Genomic DNA, 27,889 nt, shown 5'->3' with positions numbered 1-27,889 from the left:
GGTGAAACATATATGTGGCTCTTAATAGGGGCAGGTCACATACAGTGATACATGCATAGTATGCACACATATTTATACGTGTTTGTGCTGGGTTTGGATCCTGGATTTTTCTATATATATATATATATATATATATATATATATATATATATATATATATATATATATATATATATATATATATATATAGAAAATGTGTGTATTTATATATATGTATATATATATATACACACATAACTTGGAGAGCAACAAAAAATATAAGAACACATAAAAAGAACACACGTATTTCTTAATAATTTGGACGGAATTCAGCTCCGTCTTCCTCAGAAGAAAACAATATGTGCATATATAAACATTTAAACACAAAATCCCGCCAAACGGCGAACAAAATTATTCATTCACATGGAAATGTTTATAAGAAAAAGGGATGGGAACACATACATATATAGGATGAACACAGAAGAGATAGGGAAGTCGGAATCGAGTAGATCTGCTCGATTATATATATATATACAAATATACGTACGTATGTGTATATATGTACATGAGAGAGAGAAGCACGCTGTCAATGCACTTAAGGAAGGAGAACGGTCACATAATTGCTATTCATGAAAGAGCCTCCTTTTTGGTGACCACTAACCCGTTTTTAGGACTTAATGGACTTAAATGCCAAACGGAGTCGTTTCCATGCTAATTTTAAGCAAGCACGTATTTCCTTTCAGGAATAAATTAAAGAAAAATGTATTTTTTTAACACTCGGATTTTATCACCATACTTCCCGAAACAAAACGCTTCTCTGTTCCGCGATTCCGGTGAGTTTCCCATGTTTATTAACATACCTGTCATTTGCTTTCGGGTCAAAAAACTGCAAATCGGGTATTTGCCTCAAAACTTTCTTTCGGAACTTTTTCCGGAACCAACGACCAACTGATAAAAGATAAATATTTCCCTTCCTCACCATACTTTCTAATTCTTCTATGCTATGTTTTTTCACCGATAACATCAGGTTAATCTCTTAATCTTTCTCCTTTGTGGTTTTCAACTACTCAGTGTTTATTTGTGGTAAGTTCTCACCAGTTTTTTATTACCATATATTTCTCAATCTCTTCTATTTGTTGCCTATTTGACTTAATGAACGCCTTGTAACCTAGGGAAACCGAGAAAAACTGTCAAGGCGTTGTGGTAGGTGAGGACAAAACTCACCTCGAACCCTACGTCTTGTGAAATTATCACATTTTGAAAGACAGAACCACCACTTTCCCTTTGCTCTCCCTGGTTTCTCAGAAAGATCTGACAGAAAAACCATGCAGCATGGTTGAAGGTGGGGGTGACCTAAGGAGTTAACATAGTTTTGGACACGTGGACTAAGATCAGTTATCGAAAACTTCACGCACTAAGCTAAAACACTTCCTGTGAAGTAGGTACGTAACATCGAAAAAATAATTTCTCTCTCGTGCATTACCAATGATATAATTAATCACTTTTCGTCATAATATGAGAACGATATAGCCAGTATAAAGTAATCTTCTTGATTAATTTTATTTTTGGGGAAAATTAAATGAAATAATTGTTAAAATAAAAGGAAGATAAATGGTACCCTTATGAAATAAACTGCGATATTTTTCTCGCTATTAAAAAATATATTTTATTGAAATATAACGGGGACTTTAGGTGATAAATTTGTCATTTGAAATCAGATATTTTTTTCTTTTTCGAAGTGTGAAATGACAGTATAAAGTACATTGCCAAGTTTTTATGAACTAGGTAAGAAGGGAGGATGCAGAATAATTTTTGAAAGCAGTAAATGTGTAGGAAGTGTATAGGACAAAGGTCCGCTGCCTTTTATGGGCCTTATAAAAACAGAATTACTCGTGATAGTTTCATGCTAAGGTATGATTATAATTGGAAACGCTTCTGTACGTGAAGGAGGCCAACAGTTGCCATCGACGGTTTTCAAGTGGGAGTTGACTGATTATGTGGGGGAGGTGGAGGGACTGCTGCTGCGGGAATCGGAAGGTAGTGTCGGCACCCGCATTTCCAATTCCCCGTCACGCGATTTTGAGGACTCAGGAAAGCATTCGAGTACTAATTATGGATATCTTTATAACACTTAGGTCGGCCTTGCAATCTCTGAAAACCTCTTCCCCACGCCAGCACCATATCGATCATAGTCCCGCTAGGTGAGTGATGTATTTCCTGTCAAATTAAGGTTTGCTGCCGATCAGATGGCAGCTTGTTATCTCTGCTAAAAAGACAGGTTTTGAATTTAAAATGGTAACCGTAAACGGGGATTACTAAGGAAATTTTCAACCGTTTTGAAATTCAATATCTAAGCGAGTCAACCATTTTTATTCAAAACATTCAAATGACAAATATTGGTCTTGATCCAACTATTGTCACATTCTGTGTGGATATGGTAAGAAAAAGATATACATTTTGATAATGAACTAAAGGAGATAATGTAGTTTTCTCATGTCTAGAGTTATAGACTTTTCTATAAATACTTGATTTAAATACGTAATAATATAAATAAAAGGGGGTTTCTGTTTCATAATTTGTATATCTGATACCATCAGTTCCTTAATTTAAGTACCGCTCTTCATTATGATTTTCCAGGTTGATTTTTAGAAACATGTATTCCAAATTTTACGATATTTTTTAAAGTTTAATGCCATTCAATTACACGATCTCCCGATCGTCTAAATGAGATTTTATGAGAAGGAGCAAGAATTAATTTCAGCACGTTCAGAATAATATGCATTACTTGTATTAGTTTTTTTATGAGTTTCTTTTACAATATTAGTTAAGACATAACGCTGTAAGTACTTTGGAATCAAACAGGGAAAAGCATCTTCGTCTAAATTAGCATTTCAACAATCTCGAGCAAGACGTTTTACCGAATCTGGAACAATTAGCTGATAAATTGGTCTCATTTCATTACTTTGGCAGCTCTGGTTGGATTCCACTTAATTTAATGCTGGATAATCACCATCATTGCTTATAATTTTGATATTTGAATAATGTTTTCGACTCTGAAAATGTGCCGCCTGGTTTCAGTTTAAAAGAGTTAACCTATGTCAGACAATTACGGTGATCATTGGTAGACTCAAATTGCACTCCAATAAAGTGAATTGTTGCGTTTCCTTGACTCTAAGCCAAGTAACTGGTTCATTTCCGTATTCAAACAAATTGCATTCATCATTAGAGTATGTTCTTTTGGCCCTATTTTGCACTACGATTTCTCGTTTAGGTGTGAAATTTTTTGGTCGATTTTTCCCTAATAGATTGTTGTTCACGCCTTGAGAATTAACTCTTTTTGAATATATTAAAGGTTTGTGTTCATTCCATTGATAATTTATAAACAATAATGATATATTATTTTTCAAATAAATCTACAGATAGGTAGTGTCAGGTGGTAAATAAATCCCTAGCATCACAATCAAACATGAACATAATCATGAAACAATGACATGAACATGCATAAGGAAATCAAAATGAAGCCGTTACACACTGAGGTAATTGAAGAAAATACAAAGTCAAATGGTGCAATATAACACCAGACAAACAACGCAACGTTCAAAGTCACACTCTGTCCAAAACAACGCACTATCCAACCTCATAATTGTCCAAAATCACGAACCGTCACATATTTTTGCGGTCCGACCTCTCAAGCCATCCAAATTGATCATTGTCGCACAGAGACATTTTATCACTCAGTCCTTTGCCCTGTGGCTTATCTCACAGCTTACCTGATACCTATTTCTAAAACTCTTGACGTTTGATGAAAAGAGTTCAAAAAACTTGTTAAAAATGAACACTGTTATCTCTCTGTTTATGTGCTCTTACTTTTATTTGAAAACTAAGGTCATTTTTTCCTTCAAACTTGGTTGTTCTATTTCCTTCCTTCCATCTTCTCACGCTTCCACGTTATTTATAACAAATCTATGCATCACCCCTGGCATGTTTTACATCACTACCTCTTCTATTTTACAATCTTTCCCATTTCAGAATACCCAGCATACCCGTTATGCTATCAAATCTTTTCTGCCAACCGACTACATATCTGATTGCCTTCCGTTGTACTTTTTCTATCCCATTAATACATCCCACCTCATACGGGTCCCATACTTGGGACGAATAATATAGGATAGGGTAAACTAGGACCGCATAATCTATTTCTTTTGTGGCTATGCTACTTCCTTTTCAGTTTCTTATTACTCAATGCCTTAACCCAACTTTAAATGCCTTCCCTCGTGACACTGTCCACTTGAGCCCCCCAACCAAGTACCCAGGTTAAGTTACCAACTATGTATGAACCATTCATAACATCAAATCCATATATCCAGGAGCAAGTTATTCATCATTTTCAATAAAATGTCTTGTTTGCATAAAGGGACAGTAAATTAATGTTTGATCGATACACAAAGTTCTCTTTCATCCATTTCTTGGAAATCTCTCGACCTGATCTATTTAAAAACGTACACTTATTCCACAGTAGATACCAATCCATCTTAAACTTCGTGTTTATTTCTTTAATAAATGTAACAGACCAAAAGTAACTACTGTACCAGGGATATTATTTGACTTTTCTGACTTTGCTCAGACTATTAACAATACCCACGCTTTTATTGAAACGCCACAAAATTTCTGTTTACCCACACATTTAACTCATTCAAGCTTCATTTAAAATTCATACTGTTGAATATTTGCCATAAAAAATACTAACCTTAACTGATGATTCCGAGTTCTGACCTTCAATCCGGACTGGTGGGCCTAAACCCCACGATGCGACCCATCTATTTTAATTGAAACCTTAATATTATAGGCCCTAGTTATAACATTTTACACTGCCACATTGACTACGTTGTGCGGAGAACGACTTACGCTCGGAGTTTCGTGAAATGGAGTGGTAGAAATATTGGATTATTGGGTGAGAAGGGTGAGTAATTTTTCCCGGGCCCAACTTGCTTGAGGTGGAGTCCCTTGGTAAAGCTATTTGCTGACGTATGCTTAAACTCTGTTCAATATCCGCGCAATTCGACCTCCTACTTGCTCCCTTCCATGGCCGCAGAGTGATCCAAACAAAGCCCTTCGTAATTCGGGTACTTGGTCATTCTCTCAGTGTTCGTATATTGTAATCATTCCCGTTTTATTAACCTTCTTCTAAGAGCTCTATCAGAGGTGTCTTCTGTGTCAAAAATTGCTTAAGAACTTTTCCTATACGAGACTCGTTATAAACTTTCTAAACAGAGGGGTCATTATCGATACTGACCTTAGACTCCCATTCTCGGCTTAAATGAGTTCCTTTTCAAACTGAACACGCTCATATGGCTGCCGAGAATGGCGACTATTGCCTAAACAAGAATTCCGAGAATTGATCGACGTCCAGGAAACCCTTCCATCTTTCCAGGTGGAGTAGAGGTGTTTAAAAAGAACTAATTTTTATATGTTCTAAGCGCTCGAATGTTAAGCGATAAACGAATTAAATACTACATTTTCACTTGTTTAGACAATGTTACTTTGGCTTTTGATTCAGCTTATTAACAAATTTCAAAAGGGTGAAACGACACGAAGGATTAAAGATTGGACAAAATCGATAAATGAGAATAAATTCTCCTAGTCATTGGATCTAAAATTCCTTGTAGTATTTGATTCATGTCAAAATATTTTTCACTTATCAACCTCTTAACCACAAATTACGGGACCGGTAGTTTCTATTACGAAACGACGGTAGTTTCATTTAGTCTAACAGTTCCTCAGATTTTTTTAGTTGTCTTACTATCGAGTTAAGATTTATTTTTTGTAAGATTGAGCACCTCGATGGTGACCACGTAGTATCATGTTCATTACATAATTTCCATACCGCGAAAGAAAATTTATTCCAATATTAAACTACCAAAAAGATTTTTATGGTGGTTTCTCTGGAGTTCAATGGAATCCCGAATCATTTAAATTATATTTCGGATCGTTCGCAGCGCTTCAACGCACGTAGACTACGTGCATATTGGGTTGAATGCGGTCTGAGGTCTAGACTGCTACACTGTGCTGGCGATCACTCCACTCCCGAGTATTTCAATGTCCCGGCCAACCAGTTCCACGGTCAGTGAGGGAAGACGGTGGACTCGGGGTCAGGGAGGGTGGGAGGAGAGGAGGATGAGCCAAAGGGGGAGAAGGGAGGGGCAGAACGGGAGGAGAGCGTGAGGGGGCGGTATCCTCTCCGGTCTGCCTCCTCGTGTGACGACGCATTCAAGGCGAATATGCGACCTGTTTTGCGAAATGCTCGAGAGATGGCAGGCAAAAAGAGACTGAGTGGTCACTTGTTCTCCGAAAACGTTGAAAATAAAGAATAGCCTTTGTGAATTTTCAGGCGTGCGTGACCAGCAACATATAAAAGATTTTTTATTCTACAAATGAAGCCTCAAGTAAATAAGAAAAGATGTTTGTAATTACAGCTTAATTTGACGAATGAATGGAATGTTTTGAGCCTCATTTTTTTGTCACAGATGAACATATAATTCTATTCTCCATTGCATCTTAAACGGTTGCTTCTTTTCCACTCACACCATGAATAATTTCTTAAAACCGCCATACCCGTGATGAATTTAATCACTTAAAGACTATTTTTTTTAGATTAGAAATATGTGAAATACAGAGCACTTCGATGAAATTGTGATTCTGACAATATTATGGGTTGCCAATTTGCAATTGCAAATTAAGTTAAATACTTGGGCCTCTCACAGATATACTTCTGAAAGTACTCCAATTTTAGAGCAGAAGCGAATGTATGACCTGACAGGGGCGGTTAATGGACACATTAATTGGGTAAGTGGATTTCACCCTGTGATTCTATGCAACCACTCAATTGTCATATGCAATGCACCTCTGCGTCATATTCACGATGGAGGATTTCAGTCGCGAGCACTGCCCATAATGAGTGAACTGTCTCTCTCTAAAAACAAAATTCTTTAGATCTTAAAATTATCTTTTTCCATAATCATGATGGAATAGGAATTAATTCACATGAAATCAGCCCCGATTTGACAGAAAATTAATCTACATTTTTTCCGACACTGGAGAAATGAATACAAAACTATAATGGTATTTTGGAATTTTTATGACCAAGATGTTTTTTTAATATATTCCACTTACTATTAACAATATTTATACAGTAATTCACAAGCTATAAGATCTCTTTTACTTACTGATGAACCCTTTTTCCTTTTATGCTCAAAATACTTATTACTCTACATCTACATCTACATCTACTTAATACCCCGCAAGCCGCCGCAAGGGCGTATGGCGGGGGTTGTTAGGACACCACCCATAATTTAGAAAAGAAAAAGAAAAAAAACCGCATGCAATAACCACAAAATCATATATAAAAAAAACATGGCATACATTCATGCATGAACACTTACACCCCACACACATGCAAACACTCAATCTACATCTTACATACACATGCACCTGAAAGTATACCTACAGCTTTGCAGTGTTTAACTTTGCTCCGACTTGTAAATTCAATGTTTTCAATATTTCTAAAGTTACTTCGGTTTCTTACTATTATGATTTCTGATAGTTCGGGGAGAGAATGAGTATTTGTACCTATCTGTCCTGGAATCTATCTCCCTTAGTTTATCTTTGTGGTCTGATCTACCTAAGTAGTGTGGGGCCATTATAATTCCTTCAGTGTCATAGTTAAACTCGTTTGTTCTGAACCTTTCTAAAAGTCTAAGCCTCGCTTGTTCTCTCCGCACTTCAAGTGGTTCCCAGCCTAAATCCCCTAAGAGACCTGTCACACTTGTGTTCTTATCATAACAATTTTTAACGAATCTAGCGGATTTTCTCTGGACTTTATCTAATTCTTAGCATTCAAACATTCCATAATCATCAATCATATCGTATATACAACCAGGAATTATTATATTTCCAATATTTGGGCTCATATAAATCTGTAAAAATGCCAAAAGTTATGCAACATGCAAAAACGAGTCAGTAAGTAACAAATTATTTCCCTTCTTCAGAACTGAACTAGCTGTAATTCCTTCTTTCTCACAACCTTTCCACACTTGAAGATTAACCCTGGTATTTCATTTTTGTATTCGCTTATTTTCAGCCTCAACATTACTCTTATGCAACTTAAAATACTCCCTCCAAGTTTCTAACGCCTTATTCATCCTTGATGGTGTCAAAGTTCTTATTTTAAATTATATTAACTCCGTACCCCTCTAAACTTATTTCCAAAACTGCTTCTAATTTCTTTCAAAAATGGCGAGCATATTCATTATTGCCATTTACATTCTCTCCTTACTTTCTTTGTCATAGCCATTCTCTTTTTTTTTGCAAACATTAGTAGCGGTCATCTGGTATTCAGCACATCGCGCTTAATTTGCCTCGTTCCTTTTGTGACTTTTTTGCACTCTGAGTAACTTTACATCGTCGCTCCATCAGAGATCACATTTCATTTTCCTGATCATATCTCTCCACATTTTTCACTTTTCAGCACTTTAAACAATCATGAAGGTTAGTACGAATTCCTTCACCCTGTCCTCCCTCTTGGCACAGAGGAATGTATCATATTTCCAAATTGAGTAGTTTTAGTCGGAATACAAACTGAAATCAATGTATTTTTTTAATGGAATTCGAGCATGATAAAGAACGGATAGCAGCAATTTACCCCAAGTTATAGATATACTTATATATGACTAGTATACTATATATATTATATATACATATATATACACACACACACATATACACACACACACACATATACACACACATACATACACACACACACACATATATATATATATTATATATATATATATATATATATATATATATATATATATATATATATATATATATATATATATATATATATATATATATACAGGGTTCGTCCGGAAAATAAGTGTACTGAGCTCAGGAAAAAAAATTTATTACACTTTTACATATCTTAAGCTAATATTCCTCAAAATAGGACCCTTGTGAGTCGATACACATGTTCCAGCGGCGTTCCCATTCCTGGAACGCTCCCGCGAAGGCATCATCGGGAACCTCTCGAAGACTCGTCGTCGACCTCTTCTCTGCCCTCCACGAACATCTTGTGCCACCGAAAGATCATGTTTCTGGACATGGCTGACTCCCCGTAAGCCTGGTTAATCATAGTGACAGTTTCGTTAGACGATTTCCCAAGCTTTACCGCAAATTTGATGGAATAACGCTGCTCCAAAAACTTCGGCATCGCGTTCCGTGACGTGGGTCGAGCGTGGAGGTTCGCGTTAACAGAGCTCCTCACTACACCACAGCTCAGAGCCGACTGCCTTTTTCAGCGTCGCTTGCCAACATACCCCCATCCAATCGCAGCCCGTCAGAGCGGTGCTGGGCGCGCCTGGAGCGGCGCGCCCAGCCCAGGAGTCAGTACACTTATTTTCCGGACGAACCCTATATATACATACAGCGGTAAATTGCTGCCCGTTCTTTATTTTGTCATAGTTTATTGAAAAAGTGAACTTTTGCAAATAGGCCTCTTATTTTCAAAATGTTCTTACTCCAAACACGACGGATACGGTTGATTTAATCCATTGCTACACCGCGGACATAGTCTCAACGATGTCTTGCTAAATCCTCTCACATGTCACCCACAACCATGCTCTCAATATTAATTGGTGGCGTTAGAATGAATTTAGCACAATTCAGGTCTATCGTTTCTTAATTTATTATGGAATGATTTGAAATATTCAAGAAGTTCATGGATGGTTGTTAATATTTGTTTATTTGTTTCTATTTTACTTAACACAAGGTGCTTAAATGTTTAAAGCACCAAATTCACAGAAAGAAATATAACTGCCATCTTACCAATAGTGAATATCTGCTTTTCATTCATGCCGTAATTTTAAAATAAATGTGTTGGATATTACAAATTCGCTGTGATTCTATTCTATTCCCAGATTTATCATCACAGTTCCAAATTTAGTTTTCAGGTATTAACTCTTTATTTTCTGAATGATTAATGATTTATTCAGCTTAATGATTCATCCAAGAAAATACAAGCTTTTCTAGTCAAAATATACTTAAAACTGCAGTCACATGAACAAAACCCTCAGAATGGGGAAAATAAGAGGTCGATGTCTGGACTACTGAAAGCTAATCAAATTTTGTACCCTCTTTTAGTTTTGTTATCTGCATTTTTCTCTTCAATAAACGTTTAGGTAAGATTCCAGTTGCGGTTGTGAGTTTGATACCTCATTCTTGAAGTACCTGATTTTTATCCATTTTCTTATGATTTTCAAGCAAGCAAGTGAATTAAATCAACCATAGTTTCAAAATTATCTCAACACCTCAGTTTTAATCCATCCCCATTTTTCGCTAAATTTAAATAGTATAACGCCCAAAGGTGCATGTCCGCGATAGAATAAGCGGTCGATACTGAAAAAGAAAATTCTGTGGAAAAATGAAAATTTAAATTACCCCTCGCAACCATTCCTCCAATGTTCTGCGGCCCAGTTATATTGCAGTTTCAAGGCTGACGAGAGAATCGGGGCTCTTTATGTACCCGACGTCTTAAAATAGAGTGCTTGGGAATGAGCGGAGGAAATATATCTCGTCTTTTTAAATCCGAAGTTGAGTCAGTTCTGACCACAAGTTGTACTCGTAGGAATACTTATTGCCTCGACAATGCTTTCCAACCGTACACAGCAAAAAGGGCCCATTTTTCGTATTCAGCGTGTATCCCAAGTGCCGTACAACAGGTTTGTCGAATAAATTAAATACCTCTAGGACATGTTTCAGGGTAACATCTTAATCACAGGACAACCACAATTGAAAGGTTTCCATCAGATTGAGAGTAATGACAAGAAGAATAAATGAAGGTCAAAACAACACGAGTAACGCAGGAGATTCTTCGACAATGCCATTCTTTCTCCAGTTTTTGGAGTATTTGGAATAACATTTACGACTATGGTACAATGTTTAATTAAACCAAAATGGTGGGACTAAAAAAATCACTGCAGTTTTTTCCCATTACAGATTATTAAAATTTGGTGACAAAAGTCAAAATCTCTCAGATATCTCTCAGACCAGCCAGAGCGAGCACAATTTTTTAAATCGTTCTCTCTCGATATTTTTGATAGAAGCGTTGAGACAATTATTTTTGTCAATGACTCCTGAATAATTATTCAAAAGTGTTAAGAATATGTTTTGCCGTCCATTAAACTATTGTTTGAATATAAGTCCGGTAAGATATTTCATATTTTCCTTTGAATTCTACGAAAAATAATATAAAAATGAACAAAAGACTTTATTCCCTGAATTGTTGCTTAAGCAAATCGAAATTTATTCTTAATAAATATATTGGCGCCACTTTATACTGTTTTTGGTAGGGAGTTGAAATATTTTATTCGCTTTTTCACTTAGTGTAAGAAAAACATGCTTACAGGACTGAATACATAGTCGCGGCTTGGGACCAACTATTTTCTTATAATTTTTCAGCACTCTCAAACTTTGTAAGAAAGGAACACTGCATTTGAGACACTGATTCAATTTGTTAAGGTGTACCTCCTATATGAAACGGGATATGCTATGGCAAATTTAAATAAATTTGTCTTTTATCATTTGAAGTTTTATGTATGTATTAGAATACCACCTAAATGGAATTTTTATCTGATGTTTGTCAGAAAGAAATAAAGTGTTTGGCAGAAAAAAATTGAAATGAACTAAAGTATTCTCTCCTTTTTATCTAATTGACTACATTTTTGATTTAATCTTTAAATACTGTAAAGTTACTAGTAAATAGAGTTGATATTCTATCGATTCCAAAATCTCTCTAGTTGTTCACGGGCAACTTAGTTAACTCTTATTTTTAAGTATTTTGCTGGTATTTTTACGATGGCCCAAAAGAGTAGATAAATACGGTGCCTCTCTATTTGATTTTAAATCATTGAACGCAATTCTTAGTTCTTCTCACAATACTACAGAGCTGAAGTAAAAAATATATCACCTCTTATTCCAATAGAAAAATATTTACCCACTTTTTGAAAATTCCAAGAAATTAAATAGCTATCAAATGTTCATTTTCTTAACTTTTTTATGGTAAAATGAAATTTTATTACAAAATTATTATTATAAAATTATTTTAATTACAAAATTATTATAAAATTTCGATTCTATGTGTACTCTGTATATTGAAAGATGGACACCAGATGGAATGAGACTTGCTGCCCGTCGATTGAATATCCACCGACACTCAACGGAAATCTCACTTTCGGAAGTGTTGACGCTCCCCCAGCCATCATTCTCGCGACGTAAATGGAGAATTCAAACTTCGTTGCAGAAATGGGCTCTTTCTCACGAGTTCTGTGGCTTAAATGAAGGGATCATTAATGGTTCCAAATGGGCCAGAACACCAATACAACTTTAATAAAATCTTTCCGCAGTATTGATGCTCGCTCACGGGATCGGCCGCTCTTGAAGTACCTCCCCTCGGCCGACGAATTGGTTTCCCGTCGCGTCTAACGCTCTTCCTCCAAGGTCAACCCCTAATCCTAGGGGCGTCCACCGTCTTGGCCGTATGGCAACTGGGATGAGCAGAGCGAGGCATCTTCTCGCCTCCTATACGTCTTTTTTTTAGGAAAAGTCGAGAACCAAACGTCCGCTCTGCCCTTGAGATCGAACATTAACCCCACGCTTTCCGAAACGAACGGAAGATTAGCAGATGTGCTCCGAAATAAACGAGTCCCACCCCCAGGGGACTCTTTTTGACCGAGGAAGAAGAGGGCGGACGTGGGGGAGGGGTCTCGGGCTCACCCTCTGCGATTAGTGATGCGGCGGCGTGATGAGCGTATTTCCCTCATCAAAGAGGGCATCAGCGCATCATCAATTCGGGGCACGGATAGGACCGCCTCGACCCGTCATTCGCACTGCTCCGAGAGTGAAACCACTCCGGGGCAATGATGCATGGCTACGGCTTGCTGAACCAATCTGGCTCACGCCTATTATGACGACTTTGATCTAAATAAAAAAAATTGAAATTGTCAACTCTTCATTCTGGTTGAATATACATGTACTAACGTCCTTCATACTCGCAGCTAAATTTGGACGAACTTCTTACTTTCAAGAAAGGGTATTTATCATTTTGTCTACATTTCCTTTCATAACGTGGCCCAACCTTCTTCTTTGAACCTAAGTTCGACTTACGAAACTCAGCTTCCACTTCATTCGCTCAAACCAATGTCAGAAAAAAGGCTTTTGGTCTTCCCAGGAAGTTGATTAGAAGAATTCTTTAAGGTAATTTTGATCGATAATACTTCATGAACTGATATGTGTACCCAATAAAGTGTGATCTAATAATGTATATTTCAAATACCCAATGCAATGCAATCTTTATGTAACCTGTGTGTATTTCCCATGTACCCAATAAACTGTATTCTAATAGTGCATATTTCAAATTCTAACAAATAAAATACGATTTATTTGTTAAATTTCAGGCATTCAGGTATCTTACGATATATTGTGCAATCTAACTGATCATTTTTATATTTGATTCACCCAATCCTATGTCGAAATTCAATGTGGTAGGAAATACAATTTCTTTCTCCAAACCACCAGCAGCTTTAAAAAAGGTTATGTTACCCAGCAGATCTGAAATATTGCCGTCCTGAAGCATCATTCATTTTTTTCTCCGATTGGCCGAGAGGTTTTGGCTTTGGATCGACTCTTTTGAAGTGACTCCCCTCACCTGTTTTTTGCCGAGGAAGAGGAGGGAAGTGGAGGGGGGGGTCGAAGAGAAGTGGTGGGGCTTTGAATTTATACTTTGTGATGTAGTTTTTTGAGTGATAAGTACTTTTGACGGTAACAGCTAATACGGCTAACCACCAATTCATAAAAAGAAATAATATTTATACCGCAATGATGATTTCGCATTCCTCGATATTACTGATCTCCGTGTACTTTAAAAGTAAGTTATTAAATTAGATAGAGAGTAGAAGTAATCAAGCATGATGCTGAAAAATTATAAATGCATCGCAATTTTAAAATCAAAAAAAATACACTCCAAATTGCATGCAATTTCACTCAAACTGCTCACCGCAAAAGCTCTAGTCAGGCTAGTTCTAACATAGGGGCAATGCAGGTCTTGTGTGTCGGCAGTGATCAGTCCTTCACTTGCAGTTGATTACTGAGCAGTTGAAGATGACCAAGGGGTGAATCCAGTCTCAAGTGCATATTTCAGGCGTATATTCAAGTTTTTGAAGGTAAAAATGCTACTTCCCCCAGCCTCTGAGCATTTTGCTGCGTCCGAGGGTTGATTTCAAATTAACGTGAGGGTAAGCGGCGGTTCGGGCGACATTGCTTCGTCCTTTCCCTCATGTCTCCGCCCCCGACCCTCGTCCACTCCCTATCGACCATCCACCCTCCCCCGCCCACCCCTTTCTCCCACCCATTCCGGTTTCCCAGGTCGCAAGGGCCGCTGCCTGAGAGAACGCGGCCTCCGCCACATCCCCTTCGGACGACTCGAAATTGAGAGCGGGATTCATACGCTCGTGCCAAAAATCCTCCTCGAAAAATCCCTTGAAATAGATTGATTTCTTGATTTTGTATTTACGTCTCTGCCAGGTGGTGCATGGAGCGGAGATCGTTAGAGAGGGGCAATGTTTACGGAACTTCAAATAACAAATCATATTTTGAATACAATTTAGTCTAGTTTACGCCATCTATTGGCATTTATATTCAATGTATGTAGTTGGCCAATCAAGGTGAGTGTTCCTGTGTAATTAGCAATTTCGCATGTAAAACATCCGGGCTTCAGTATCCTACTAAGCAAAACTGTAGTACTATCAATGTAAAAAGCAAGAGTTTTAGTATAAATTAGATAAAAGGTCACCATGGTACGCGGTGGACACAGATGCACATAATTTTGGGAACATATGAATTGTTTCCTTAGGAGTAAATGAGGGAAGACAAGTTTTGCAGTTAAAACTAGAATGTGTATTGTTTCGTTTCAAGTCAACATCTTGCAACGCCTAAGACAGTGCCTTATATGAATTGTTATTCCTTTTAATTTCATTCAGAACAAATAAGTTGCAAATGGCACTATGATATTGTCTTTCTACTTATAGGTACGGATTAACGTATTCATTTTAATTTTTATTCTCTGCCACCTTAGTTCGGCCGATCATTGTGTATTTCATTGAAAATTTCACGAAATCTTGCACCAGCACTATTAAGTATTTAATGAAATAAATTTTGGCTCCAAAATCCTGTACACTTCCACTCAAACCTAATGGTTATACTACGGCTAGAATGAATGTTTGCTAAGGTTTTTTTTTACTTTGACCCCTCCACGCCATCATTTTTTCATAAATCTTATACCAAATTCAGTTTCGAATGAAGTTATTTCATCCAGCAGTTCAATCGTATTGAATTTTAACATAAACTGCCAATATCTGGTAACGGCAAGGAAGTGAAATGTGAGAATTCTATTATCTCTCATATTTGATGCACAATTACAAATTTCGATTTGGGTAGGAAGCGGTTTAAGTGATCGTTCTGCGGAGATGAAGATCCCCATTGCTGAATTTAAGACATTGATAGGGTAACGATAATCCTCCTAGTTTTCCCGGTGAGCCAAGCTAGGAGCATATTTCCTATAATAATTTCCAATTATCAAATAGTTGGAGTAATAACAGGCCAAAAGAAATTAAGACTTTATGCTTCTTTCAACAGCGTGGGTAGTCAAAAGCTCTGGCGCAAACTATGGTAATCACATTCAGTTCTTACATTTCCTGGCCTGACAAATTGTATGTTTTCATTATTAATCATGCGTTGCTGTTCTTATTCAGTAAATTATAACACCATACTTCCTTATTCCTACATTTTTCTTTTCATCGAAAATTCTCTTTTAGCTTGATATACGAGTAGTTCATTTCTCCAATCCCAATTTACTTTTTTTTCTGTCCGGACATATTTGGTGGACCATTTACTGATAAATCTTTTTCGTATTTATACCTCGTAGTTAATCTTTTTCCCTTTCCTTCTTCATGGTATGTACATTTTAAAAGCAATTTGATGTATTTCTGCGTATTTTACGGCATTCTATGATAATTATGACTGTTTTTTTGCTTCGATTCTTCAATTTACTTCCTTGGTGGTTCACATATAATCTGCCCCCTTTATCTTTCTCCTAGTGAATCAGGTTTGGAAAATTCCCACACTCCTTGGGTCTGGTTTGCCCATGGTTCACGTATATAATCTATGTACAACTTGACACACTCAGGATTGGCAGAGGAAACGTTGACATGGAAAGTAAAATAAGAACAGACAGATGGTCAGAGAAGATAGCACGTCAATGAGGATAGCTAAAAGAAGCAGACCTGAAGGCAATGTTGCCATGATATATTCAATATGTCAATATTATCGCATTTTAATGATTTTAAATAACAAAATGCTCCTCGAATATCGACGGCGATCCTAAGAAAAAAGTAGTCATGTGCAAATATGCAAATAAACAAAATATGTAATTGTTAGTCTATTGCTAACTCTAATGAAGCAGTTAATAATACATGAAGTTATTATTTATATATTTTTATATTCATGTTATGGCTTTGCGGCCTTTGATTATGCCACGTAAAGAGATGTTGATCCTGAAGTTAAATCATCGTTTTGGTCTCACAGGGACGATTTAAATCATTTTCTCAGCTAACAAAGAATGCTTGTCAGTTTTTACATAATAAGGATATTCTATTAAATTTTAAGCATGTACGAAAGTAACATATCATAGATAATGGGGTAAAACGTTTATACATGTATTATTTCACAAATTAATTCAATATCCACCAGAAGATATTCGAAGTTCATCCATTTCGAAAGAGGACAAAGCGTATTGAACAGACTCGATTTTAACAAATTTGTATCGATGGCTAAATTAAAAGGTTGCCATGAAAAATTTTAGCTCTTGCATTTTGTTCATCCATTCTAACCCGTGATGTTTTTCCAATTCATCGTCGTGCTATTTAACATAGTTAGTTATTTTTATCATACCATTTTATGCTAATTTCTGTATATATTTTTGCTGATTTTATTGAAAAAATCTATTGTATCTAGCCTTCTGGAATAATATTGAGCGATAATTAAAAAACGAATAATGTGATAAGTGACCTTTTCTAATGTAACCATTAAGCATTTCCGATTGTTTTCAGGTTAAATATTCGTGTACACATTAATAATTTCAACAAGCATCAAAGAGGATTTTTTCCAGTAATAAAATGTAGTCACACATGATAATATCCCCAACAAGTCTGTGTTCCCCGCTCTCTCAAGCCCGGATTATGCAAGAGAGTGTGCAGAGGCTGAGAGATTTAGCCGGCTTACGCGTAAGGGAATACGAGAGTCCGAACCCACACCCTGGGATGTCGAAGAGGCGAACATCGCTGACCTGAGATGTACTGGCGAGCGTGGGTCGTTTATCTGCCCCTTTCGAGCGGCATCTCCGTTGAGATCGGGGAGGGCCGACGCCGTCTCTGCCCCTTTGGTCTTGACCTTGCGTCGGGCTCGGGAAGCAACTTACGAAAACGAAAGTGGAGGAGGGTTCGCAGGTGGCGTGTAACACGTCACAGGAATTTATGATCGCGGAGCCATTCTCTCAAGAGGGGGAAATGTATAAATTTTTTTCTCCTTTGCCATTAAACGACATCGAGAGAAATGGCTGAGAGGTCACATTGATAATACTTGCAAATGGGCATGGCCTCAAGGAGCACTTTTTCATCTGCAATTTGATCTACCCATCCCGGAAAAGGCGACGGCTCATGGACATATTCGTAAAAGTTTACAACACATTGATCACGTGTGCACTTCTCTACGCCAGTTAAATTAATCACTTATCTTAATACCTAGTCATTAGGGGAGGCCAATAACCTTAAGGCTGAAGCCATTCGACCAATCAGGAGGGGGCGATGAATTTGAGACGTGAATTTGGGGAGAGAAGAAAGAAAGCAGATGCTCCTAAATCCTTAAATAAGGGAGTCAGAGGGATTACTCTTAGTTCTGAAAATATTGATAGTTTTCCCAAGAGAGCGCACGATACGCTGTACTCGAAATCGTGCCTCCCGGAGGAATGCAATTGAGGCTTAAATTTAAATCCTTGCCAAAGTTTGGACATGACTCCTAAGGTTGCGTGCTAAATCTAACATAATAATCTCTAACCACCTTCTTCCAGATGTGTCGACTTCCGTAACTCATTGCAATTCATTTGACTATGAAGTAAAACGGTGAATTTTTCTCAAAACTAAGTAACGGCAAATCCATTTCCTTCCTAGAGTGAAACATTTATCGTCTTGTTACCTTTTCGGGAAACAATCGTAGTGAAAAAATATGCCTTTTCAAAAAGGAATACAGCTTCAGTAATATCCTATCACCTTGTAAGCGCTCCCAATCATACGTTGCTATTAGTCAATGCTGCCAGGTCAGTCGCATAGCACCTTGGATAAATATTAATTAGAACCAACCGCTGTGAAAGACATAAACTTCAATTATAATAGATCCTAAGTATTAGTTTCTGCTGAATATGAGTACAAACTTAATTTTATAATAACTTCATTGTATACTCTCGGTTAATATCTTATTTGGGAGGATTTGGTTAAAATTATCACTTTCTTATAGCATATTGCATTAATATGTGTATTCAATAAATGATTATCTATATACATGTATATATGATATAAATAATAATTTATGAGTTTATTTTATGTGAAAATATTAGGAGTAATTATTTAAGTGATTCGTGCCTAACATTCAACTTTTTCTAGAATCTTTGAAATTGTTTGTAACTTTATTATGTCGCTAATATTTGACTCTCTAAAAATTATAATATATATCATAATGCTGAAACTATTTATTGAATAACACGAGAGCATTAAGGGCCGTTTTAAGGTAATTTACTCAAGCCCCAATTCAAAGGAAATTAAAGTATCGCCGCCGCAGCCACCCCTCCCCATTACCTTCCCTCTTTGCCTTGACCGTGAAATCGTGAGTCTCTTCGAAAAAGGAGACTCCACGTGGAAGGGTAAACTTGAACCGGTCCTCTACAAATGCGAAATCCCAGGGCTGGTTTCCTAAGCATTCTAATTTATTCGACTCGGGTGTACGTTGGTCATTATTGGTCACGTTTTCCCATTGGATTAAATAAAATGCGACATTGTTTCACTACTGTCTACATTTTACGAACTCAACTCGAGGAATATATTTAAACTTCTCCCATTTTTTCTTTCGCCAGCTGCAGGGATTGCCTAGTAAAAAAAATAAGCTTTTTTTCTGAGTGATGCGCTGTATCTCATAATATTTTGGCATTCGTATTTTTCTTCGACGAGGAATTTTTATTTAATGGCAAGAAATTGACCACTTAGTTAATATGGTCGAACGTTAACCTAATCAGCCACGTTTAATATTTTCAGTCTGTTCGTATAGTTTAATAGGAAGATACACTTCTTATAACTTTTAAAAAGAAATTATAAACCCATATTAGTCATCAACTCTGCAACCACGATGTTTTTTCTCTTTATAAAGCTTGTAAAATTAAGTTGCTAAATGTTAAGAATACACTAATAATTAAGTTTTAATCTGGTAAAATATGTACATAGAGGTGCTCAAGTTATCCTTTTTAATTGAATAAATAAGTTATTTTTGTCAGAATATTGGGAACAAATGAGAGCTTTCATAGACAGAACGTTCAATCATTTCTACATCAACTACGAGCTTGATGAATATCTGATTGAAATCATTGACAGTTACCATACAGAACTCTTGTTTTTGAGCGTACAGTATTACGTAAAAATTGAATTGAAAATAAACAATGTTTTTTTAAGAGTTTGGTCTTTTAAAACTTATTACATAACGTAAAAATATAAGGTTTCTTTCTTGTGTTAAGTGTCCCTACCATCCTCACTGAAGTAAAACAACGTTACAGCAGCTGAATGTAAATTTTAGTATTTTTATTCTAGGATTTGTGAAGTTTCTTTTTCTGCATAATTACTAATGAATTTTGATCCAGCCACTAGCTAGATCTCGACGGAATTCCATTCCCTACTTACAAGGCTATTGGGGAGAATATAGACATTTTTAAGCTTGTAAAGTAAACTTCACTTTACCCGGCCGGCCCCGATGGCGGCTGGGTAACGTCCTCGTCTGCCGACCCAGAGGTCGCGGGTTCTATCCCCGCCTAGGTGGTTTTTCCTCAACACAGGGTTTGGGTGTATGTAATTCTCAAATGGTTATATTAATGTTTAAAGTCCGATGTAAAGGTCGAAGTGCTGTATTCGAACTAATGCAAAATAAATAAATAGACTCATGGTATTTGTGGTTATCTGGTATCCAAAGTTGATTTCTTAAAACGTTTTTTCGCCCTTCACCGGAACTCGTAAGTACTTTGAGTATTCTTTCCAGTGACACAGTGTGTAAACATGGTGGAAATCCTTTATGATGAAAGAAGACACTTTGCTTTCCCACATAGAAGTTTTTAAGTATGACCTAGGTTTTGTTACAGCGTTGCATCTTCAGGTTGACCTGAAAATGTTACGCTGTACTGAAACCTAGGTCGTAATGAAAAAAATTCTATGTGTGAAAGCAAAGTATCATCTTTCATCATGTTCTTTGCAGTGTTTCTTGGAATATCAATCAGGAAGTCCTTTACTTAAGTATCACAAATTAGAAATATGTTGAGGAGTCCTGCCTTCACATCAGTAATAGCAACTTAAAATTAAATGAGACTTGTGATGGGAATATTATATATTGTAGATGATCAGTGAAAATTTAAGCTTAAAGTTGCGCACCCTTTAGGACCTTCCACCTACCAGGAAGTCTTAGAGTCGAGGAAAAGCCGCTGGCAAAAGTTTTTTGACGCTCAAGGGATTAAATTTTAAGAGCTTTGAGGCACTGTAGCAGTAATATCTAAAATAATTCTACTTTTGAGAAAACTTCCCGATACTTAAAGTACAAACCTTGTAAATCAAAACTGTCAATATAAGTCGTAAGTTTAGTATATATATCGTATGTTTTGACATAATGGACACATTTTGGTTGGATTTTTTTATAAATGCGATGGAACGAAAGCTATTTCTAGCAAAACAAAGGTGGACAGAGCATTCTCTTCTGCATATAACATCTGACGCCTTATGAAACAAAACCACTGTAAAGAGTAGCTATATTTTTTCTCTATTTCGGGGGAGATATACTTTTAAAAGGGTAACATTGAATTGATTTCAAATTTCAAAAATTAGCAACCGTTCCCGTTTGAGCGTGTCATTATTACCTAAATTTTGAATTGAAATTCCACAGTTCGTTATTATCTCACCTTATATGAGATATGGCTGTGAGAAAGTGATAACAAATTGTGAAGAAAGCCAAAAATATTATCTTAAATAATATTCTAATTGGTACAATTTCTCTAATTGTTAATCCCAAGAAGTTAGCAGGGTAAATATTTCCTGGAGGAAAAATATTTCTACCCCTCTGAATAAATGCAAATATTCCGATAAATAATCTTTGAAAATCGTTGTTTCTTACAATGGTAGCACACACATAATGTTGGACACCCCAATATCTTAAAATGGTAATTCAATACTTTTTTTCCTTTTGTGCTGTTTGAGGAAAGGGTTCCCTTCAACACAATGTTTTTCCTCGATGCAATAAATATTGAAAATTGTGTGACTGATATTTTAATACGAAATAAGTAGGAGAACTTAATACTAAAAGGCAATATAATAAACTAAGTCCTGATGTTCGAAAAAGTATACTGAGAGACCGAAGGAGCTACCGTGGCTGCCTAACATAAATGGACCCTACATGCAACAAATTTCCGTATTCCCTTCCCAGTAGGTGGCGATATCTTCTGTGAGATGATGCGGTTTCCAGTTCATGTACAAATCAAGGGTCAGTGACCCTACAACGCCTTAAATAAATGAGTGAATTTAGGTGCAGTGATTGAATAATATACTTGTACTATAAATACTTAATTATTATGCCAATTACTCTGAAGCTATCAATAAATAAGATGTTTGGCATTTTCTCCATTTATTCACATATTGCTGTATTGATTCTAATCAAGGATATGGAGGGGAGTGAGGAGATTGAAAGTTTAACTTAGTAATTACGAGTATGTACATTGAAATAGTGGAAGGTTTTATCCGGCCCTTCATATTAATTCATGGAGAAATAAAAATGCAAACAGTTGGTAAATATTGTTTTATTGCGCTTCTATTCGCTGCTGAAGTCATAAGATAATTGAAAACGGTTCAAACGCATCATTTCCATGCATTTATATACGCAGGTATGCTATCATACTTAGTCCGGGTTCACTTCAACGTCATTTTCATCTTATATTCTCATCATTTTTCAATCCTTACCACCAATCTACCTTTTCTCGTATCTTTCAGTGGTTTCAGTATTTTTAACATTAATAACTTCCTATTTTCCTACTCATTATTCAATTTACCCACTATCCAATGTTGTCACACCTAATTGAACAACTTTCAATCACTTTTCTTTCTACAAGGACGCACTTATCAACCTCAAATCCATTTATTTTAAATGTACAATGCATTGATTAACTCTTCTCAAAATCTTCGTTTCTGAAAAATAGTTTAGTCTCTCCTTTATATCCAGTTAAATGATCGAAATTATTTTCTATTTTTTTCTCTTTTCCCAGTTATTAGGTGGACATTTCACTTTGGCTCAACCACTTTTCTTATATCTTTACCAATTTTTGCGCTGATGAATGCCGTATTTTGGTACTGAATGTATTATTCAAAAATCTGCGTTTAACTGTTGATATTTTAAGCACTCTCATTTTCCTATAAATAGCATTTTCCTAAAAATACACATTGGAATAGCCTCCTGCTATTCCATGCTATTCCAATGTGTATTTTTTCATGCTGATCTCTAATAGCCTTATTCAAAATTTCAATAATTTCATTCTTATTAATTAACTCTTTACTATCCTTACATGATAAATTAATGATTCAGTTGTGATGCGGTGGAACTCTTCCATGATAATAGAGACTGCAGTACTACAATTTATCACTAAATTTTAATTTTATTCACGACCAGTTTTGATCCACTACATCATCGAAACTAGCTGTGAATAAAATATTTATTAAGAGAAAAATTGTAGTAGTCTTCGTCTCTGTTATTATCCTTATATTTTCTAACCGTTTGAAAATTTCGGTTTTTCTTGTCGATTTCAACGTAAGTTCAACACTTGATGAACATGGACCTTTAACTAAAACAGTGAAATATACAACAAAATATTTATATAATCGACATCCAACGCCTGGGGACTGAATATATTCCACCTAGGGGGCACAGGAGATAACTTTCTTCATCTTTGCCGCATTGCATTACCTTCTCTCCTGCCTAAATCACGGATTCTTCCAACATTTCCCTGCTTGAAAAAAACTACTGAAAACTTTTCCCACCGCCTACCGTGGATAGGTAGGTATCTTTCCCTTAGAATGTTTGCGTTCTTTTTTCTCGACTTATAGCTGAACCGACGGCACGCAGAGAATCCTCTCCTCAATCCTGAGCGTTTTCTGCGAGGACATAAATCCATCCACCCCTTTGGGGAGTCTAAGCCATCCAGCCAACCAAAGGCCGCTTCGGGAGGCTGTTCGGAGGGCGAGGGGGAATGGGGGAGGGCCGGCGTGGGCTGCTGAGGAGTGCCTCCCATCTCCCCACGCCCCCACACGGTCTGTAGAACGCCGTCGGATAACTGCAGGCCGGCAGGCAACTGGTCTCCATACTCCGGGCTCCGTCTGGCGGAAAAATATAATATTTTTTCGCATGGAGATAGATCTGGACACTTGCGTTATGGGCAGACAAGGCGGTTGCGAATTCTTAGTATTGGAAGTTACAAAGAAAAATTCTTAAATTGATAACGTTTCTAACGAATGTTCCTTCCAGGATTGCATGGAACTTTCAATAAAAATGTGGTTCATAATTAATCATTTTTTACTTATATCCGCCGTATCACTTTATAAGCCGTTGGTTATTTGTATATCCAGAACATCACAAATAAAAATAGAATTAGAATTGATTTTGGGCTTACCAACAAATTTTATATGCTTTCTGGTTAAAAAAAAGAACTCATAATAGCTATCCTTTAGGATAAAATTGATGATTTACACTTAAAGGCTTTAAGTTAATGGAATCAATAGAGTAAAATTAAGTTTAAAAATATGAGAAAACAAAAATAACCAAGCAAATTCAGCCATTTTTAAGTGGTCTAGTTTGTGCCCAGATCTGTAACACAATGAGCACCGATTAGGCACTAGTGAATCTTCACTAAAAAGTGTTTATTTAAGTCTAGGTGGGTCGGTCTTTGGGGAAATTGATAACAAGAGAAAGCTTAAAGGTCAGTTTACCTCAATTAGTCTACTAAAAAGGTAAATATACTGTTGGGAAAATAACTAATATATTGTTAGGAAAAAGTATTAAAAATTTTTGGTGGTATGGTGTTTAAAAAATTTTTAAGTGTAATATCATCATGTATCATCTCGTATATGATATCATCCAAATTTGACATTAAATAACTGCTAATGATCAAATTCATGTAACTGCATGCCATACGCCCTACGTCGCTCGTCAATGATAGAAAACAAACTTGACGGGAAATGCAATTAATTATGCCCTCACTTAACATTTTATTCCAAATCCAAAGGTTTTGATCCATTTTTACTTATGAATGCTGTGAGTATTTCATGTAAAACCCATTTTATAAAATCAACGTTGTCCATGAATTATTTGTATATCCTCATATTTGGCGAAGAATGATTTAGTCCACATGAGAATGTCCAAATTTTGTGGACTGTAAGGACATTGAAGTTCGACCACCGAAACATTCTCCCTCACTGGTAATTGATTATCAATTCCTTCATTTTCAGAATGACTGTACTCACTAATAGTAATGAATGGTGCCTAACCACAAGGCAAACCAGTGGGCTTAAAACGTTATATACTATTGTCCGCAATTTATCAATTGCTGTGATATTGCTGTCATGCAGCTACTCAGAACCTTGACTATTTCATATTGGTAGAATCATTGTATTGGATGACTATTCAAAATAATCGAGAGATTGGCCTTTGCGTAAATCCTAATTGCAACCCCCATGTATCTATTTAATTGAAAATATATTTTGGAATGACTAAAGGTTATGCACTCTATGGCAAATGTTGATATTCCCACCAACTATTGCCAAACCAATATGGACTCGATTATTGCAAAGATGATATTAATTAATTTTCATTTCCTGTTATTTTGTTAATTTCAGATCGATATTCATCGTTTGAAAATGTTATTAATGCTTTAAAATCTTACTTGATAATATATCTTTGAGACCTCAAGAATGACACCTGTAACACAGCTCATCGTTGAAATTTTTGCGTAATATTTTGCAAAATGCTTCAGTACTTCCGTTGCTTAGTTCTCTGGGAAAAGATTTTTACGAGTTTAAACGCGGGATTCCTTCGCTCACTTCCCCTCTAATGGCCGGATAAGGGGATTTTTTAAAGGAGCGTAAAGGAGGAGGACGATTGTGTGAAGCAAAGGAGGATGCTCCTCCTGTTCGTCCTGGTGCTAATGCTATTCAAGCCTCCCCCTCTCCCATTGGAAGGTGGTTTCGCGGGGGGTGGGGGGCAATAAGGGGTTGGGGCTCTTCCTCTGTGGCTGCTGATCCTAAGGATGGCTCTCGTGGGGATGGGGAGAGTGCTTTTGTGAGGGAGGAGGGGTGAGCAACACGCCTCCTTTCCGCTTCCCCCACCCCTGGACCCCATCCCTCGAAGGAACCTCGCCCAATAACGGAGGGCATGTGGGATGAGGAGAGGGATCGTCTTCGGGTATATAAACCCTGTGAAACACACTCAAATTGTCTGCAGTCGTTGAGTCCAGAACTAACTCTCCAAGTCTCACTCTCGCTCCAACAACCCTATCATCATGAAGGTGGTAAGTATTACTACAGATTTCTATGGTCTTAACTTTCGTGCTCAAATCAAGAATTTCCTATGTAAGATTCCGGGACCCTTCTTAAATGTATGAGTAATTTTTCTAGATGGAAGATTATGGTAACATGTTCAAGGGCTTGATTATTTCTTCTATGGATATATTTTGGAATTAATGAAACATTTATCGAGTAACGTCCTTGTACCTTACTTTTGCTGTCAGTTAGGCTTTTTTGGGCAAAGTATTACTTGGCCTAACATCTAATAATTAATTTTCTTTCCATTTGACGTTTAAGTCTTTACATTCAAGGAATTTGCTTAAAGTTAAACCTGTTTTACTGTAGGCCCTAAGGAATGACTAAATCTGAAGGAAATTCATAAAGATTACGTTCATTTCTGAAAAAAGCTCCCATTATGTTTTTACCACTTCTTCAAATAGTTCATCCTAATATTCAGTTGCACTAACCATTACTTTTGAATACATTTCTTAGATAAATCGATCATAGTGGCTCGTATGACTTGCTCATTGTGACTCACGTAACATCAGTTACTGCTATTTGATATAATAGGTTATTGGCACCCTTAATTTTTTTTCGGTTTGATTTCAGACAAATGTGCGTAAATTTAAATTACTTTCATTTTAATCCCGATTAAAATTTTCTTATCTCAAATGTGAGGATTGATTCGCTCGCTATCCAGCATTAGATCTCCAACTAAACCAAGCGTTGAAGTCTCCAGTATTTGGAAGAGACTTCAACGAGCGAGTCTAGCGTATGAGCTACCATAACGATAAATTCGTTGAAATAAGCGAAGTTTAGTAATTTTAAATCACCAACTGACAAATGTAGTAATGTTTTCTTTTCCTCTCTACTTCCAGCTCGCAGTTCTTCTCCTCGCCGTTTGCGCTGCCTCAGCCGCGGCTATTGAAAACGTCAAGGTCGAGCGCCACGGGGGAAATTTCGCCTATTCGGTGGAGCAAGGCGTGGTCCCACACCCATACGTCGCGCCTACACCCTATGTGGCTCAACCCTACGTGGCCCCGTACGTGTCCCCCTATGTGGCCCCCGTGGTCACCAAGGTGGCCGACGGTAAGCCTGTTGTGAGCGCCTATAATGCTGGAGCTTATCCTTACCCCGTTGGAGCTTATCCTTATGCCTATGGATACCCATACGCCCATGCCCCCGTCGCCTACCCCTCCTACCCATATGGCGCACCCTACCACACCGTCCCAATTGTGCCCAAGCCCGAGAAGGTTGAGTAAGGCGGACGACAACCCATCTGCACGACCGACTCCAGCTTATCCGGGAAGATTTAGCACCGCCGGTGGATCTCAAGGAGAAGAACACTACATCAGCAGGAGAAGGGTCTACCCCTCCCAACTGCTCCGAAGATAACCACCGGCCATCCATCGGTCTGATCTCCTTGAGGCTGGAGTCTTCGACAAGCGATTTACGGATTTGCGGAATAAACGACGTGACGGACAGCAATCCCTACACCCCAAAACCTTTCCCTGAGAACCAATATTGTCCAACTTTCACGACTCAATCAATGTCATTCAAGATCTTTGGGCCACATTCTGTGCGCTTTTAGGAATTGTTTGTCAATAAAAATCTATCAATCATCAAAAAACTCTATTTTATTTTATCCTTTATCCAAGAATTCTCTCGTTTTGGTTTTTAGTCTAAGTAAACGGTACACACGTTTTATAATTCAAAGTTTTTATTAATTTCCTCTTATACCGTAACTCACATTTTATTGATAGTTGTATCACTTGTATAAAGAAATTTGTAGGAATGGTCCACTGCCCGACTTACAATGATATCACATATTTAAAATAAGTTAGCGCGGAAACATTAAGGTAAAAGGTTAAGACAGAGACGAGCCCAGTAAACAAGTTAGCATGAAA

General features: G+C 37.0%; 1 protein-coding gene across 2 annotated transcripts in view; it reads left to right on the top strand.

Annotated features, from left to right (window-relative positions):
* The window catches only part of LOC139700786 (uncharacterized), a 33,827-nt gene extending 6,230 nt beyond the window's left edge, over nucleotides 1-27,597 (top strand). The window contains exons 1-2 of one of the 2 annotated variants that reach the window (XM_071599208.1): nucleotides 25,897-25,987; nucleotides 26,861-27,597. In XM_071599208.1, coding sequence (XP_071455309.1) covers nucleotides 25,979-25,987; nucleotides 26,861-27,244 — 393 coding nt within the window. In that variant the 5' untranslated portion in view covers nucleotides 25,897-25,978 and the 3' untranslated portion in view covers nucleotides 27,245-27,597. Of the gene's footprint in view, nucleotides 1-25,896; nucleotides 25,988-26,860 lie in introns of those variants that run through there. The other variant, XR_011703889.1, reaches the window with a different exon arrangement.
* Nucleotides 27,598-27,889: the final 292 nt, after the last annotated feature.

The sequence above is a fragment of the Hetaerina americana genome, unplaced genomic scaffold, assembly GCF_022747635.1.
Source record: "Hetaerina americana unplaced genomic scaffold, ioHetAmer1.1.p SCAF_11, whole genome shotgun sequence".
Lineage (NCBI taxonomy): Eukaryota > Metazoa > Arthropoda > Insecta > Odonata > Calopterygidae > Hetaerina > Hetaerina americana.
The sequence above is the reverse complement of the archived record's forward strand: the minus strand, read 5'-3'. Positions and strand labels throughout refer to the sequence as shown.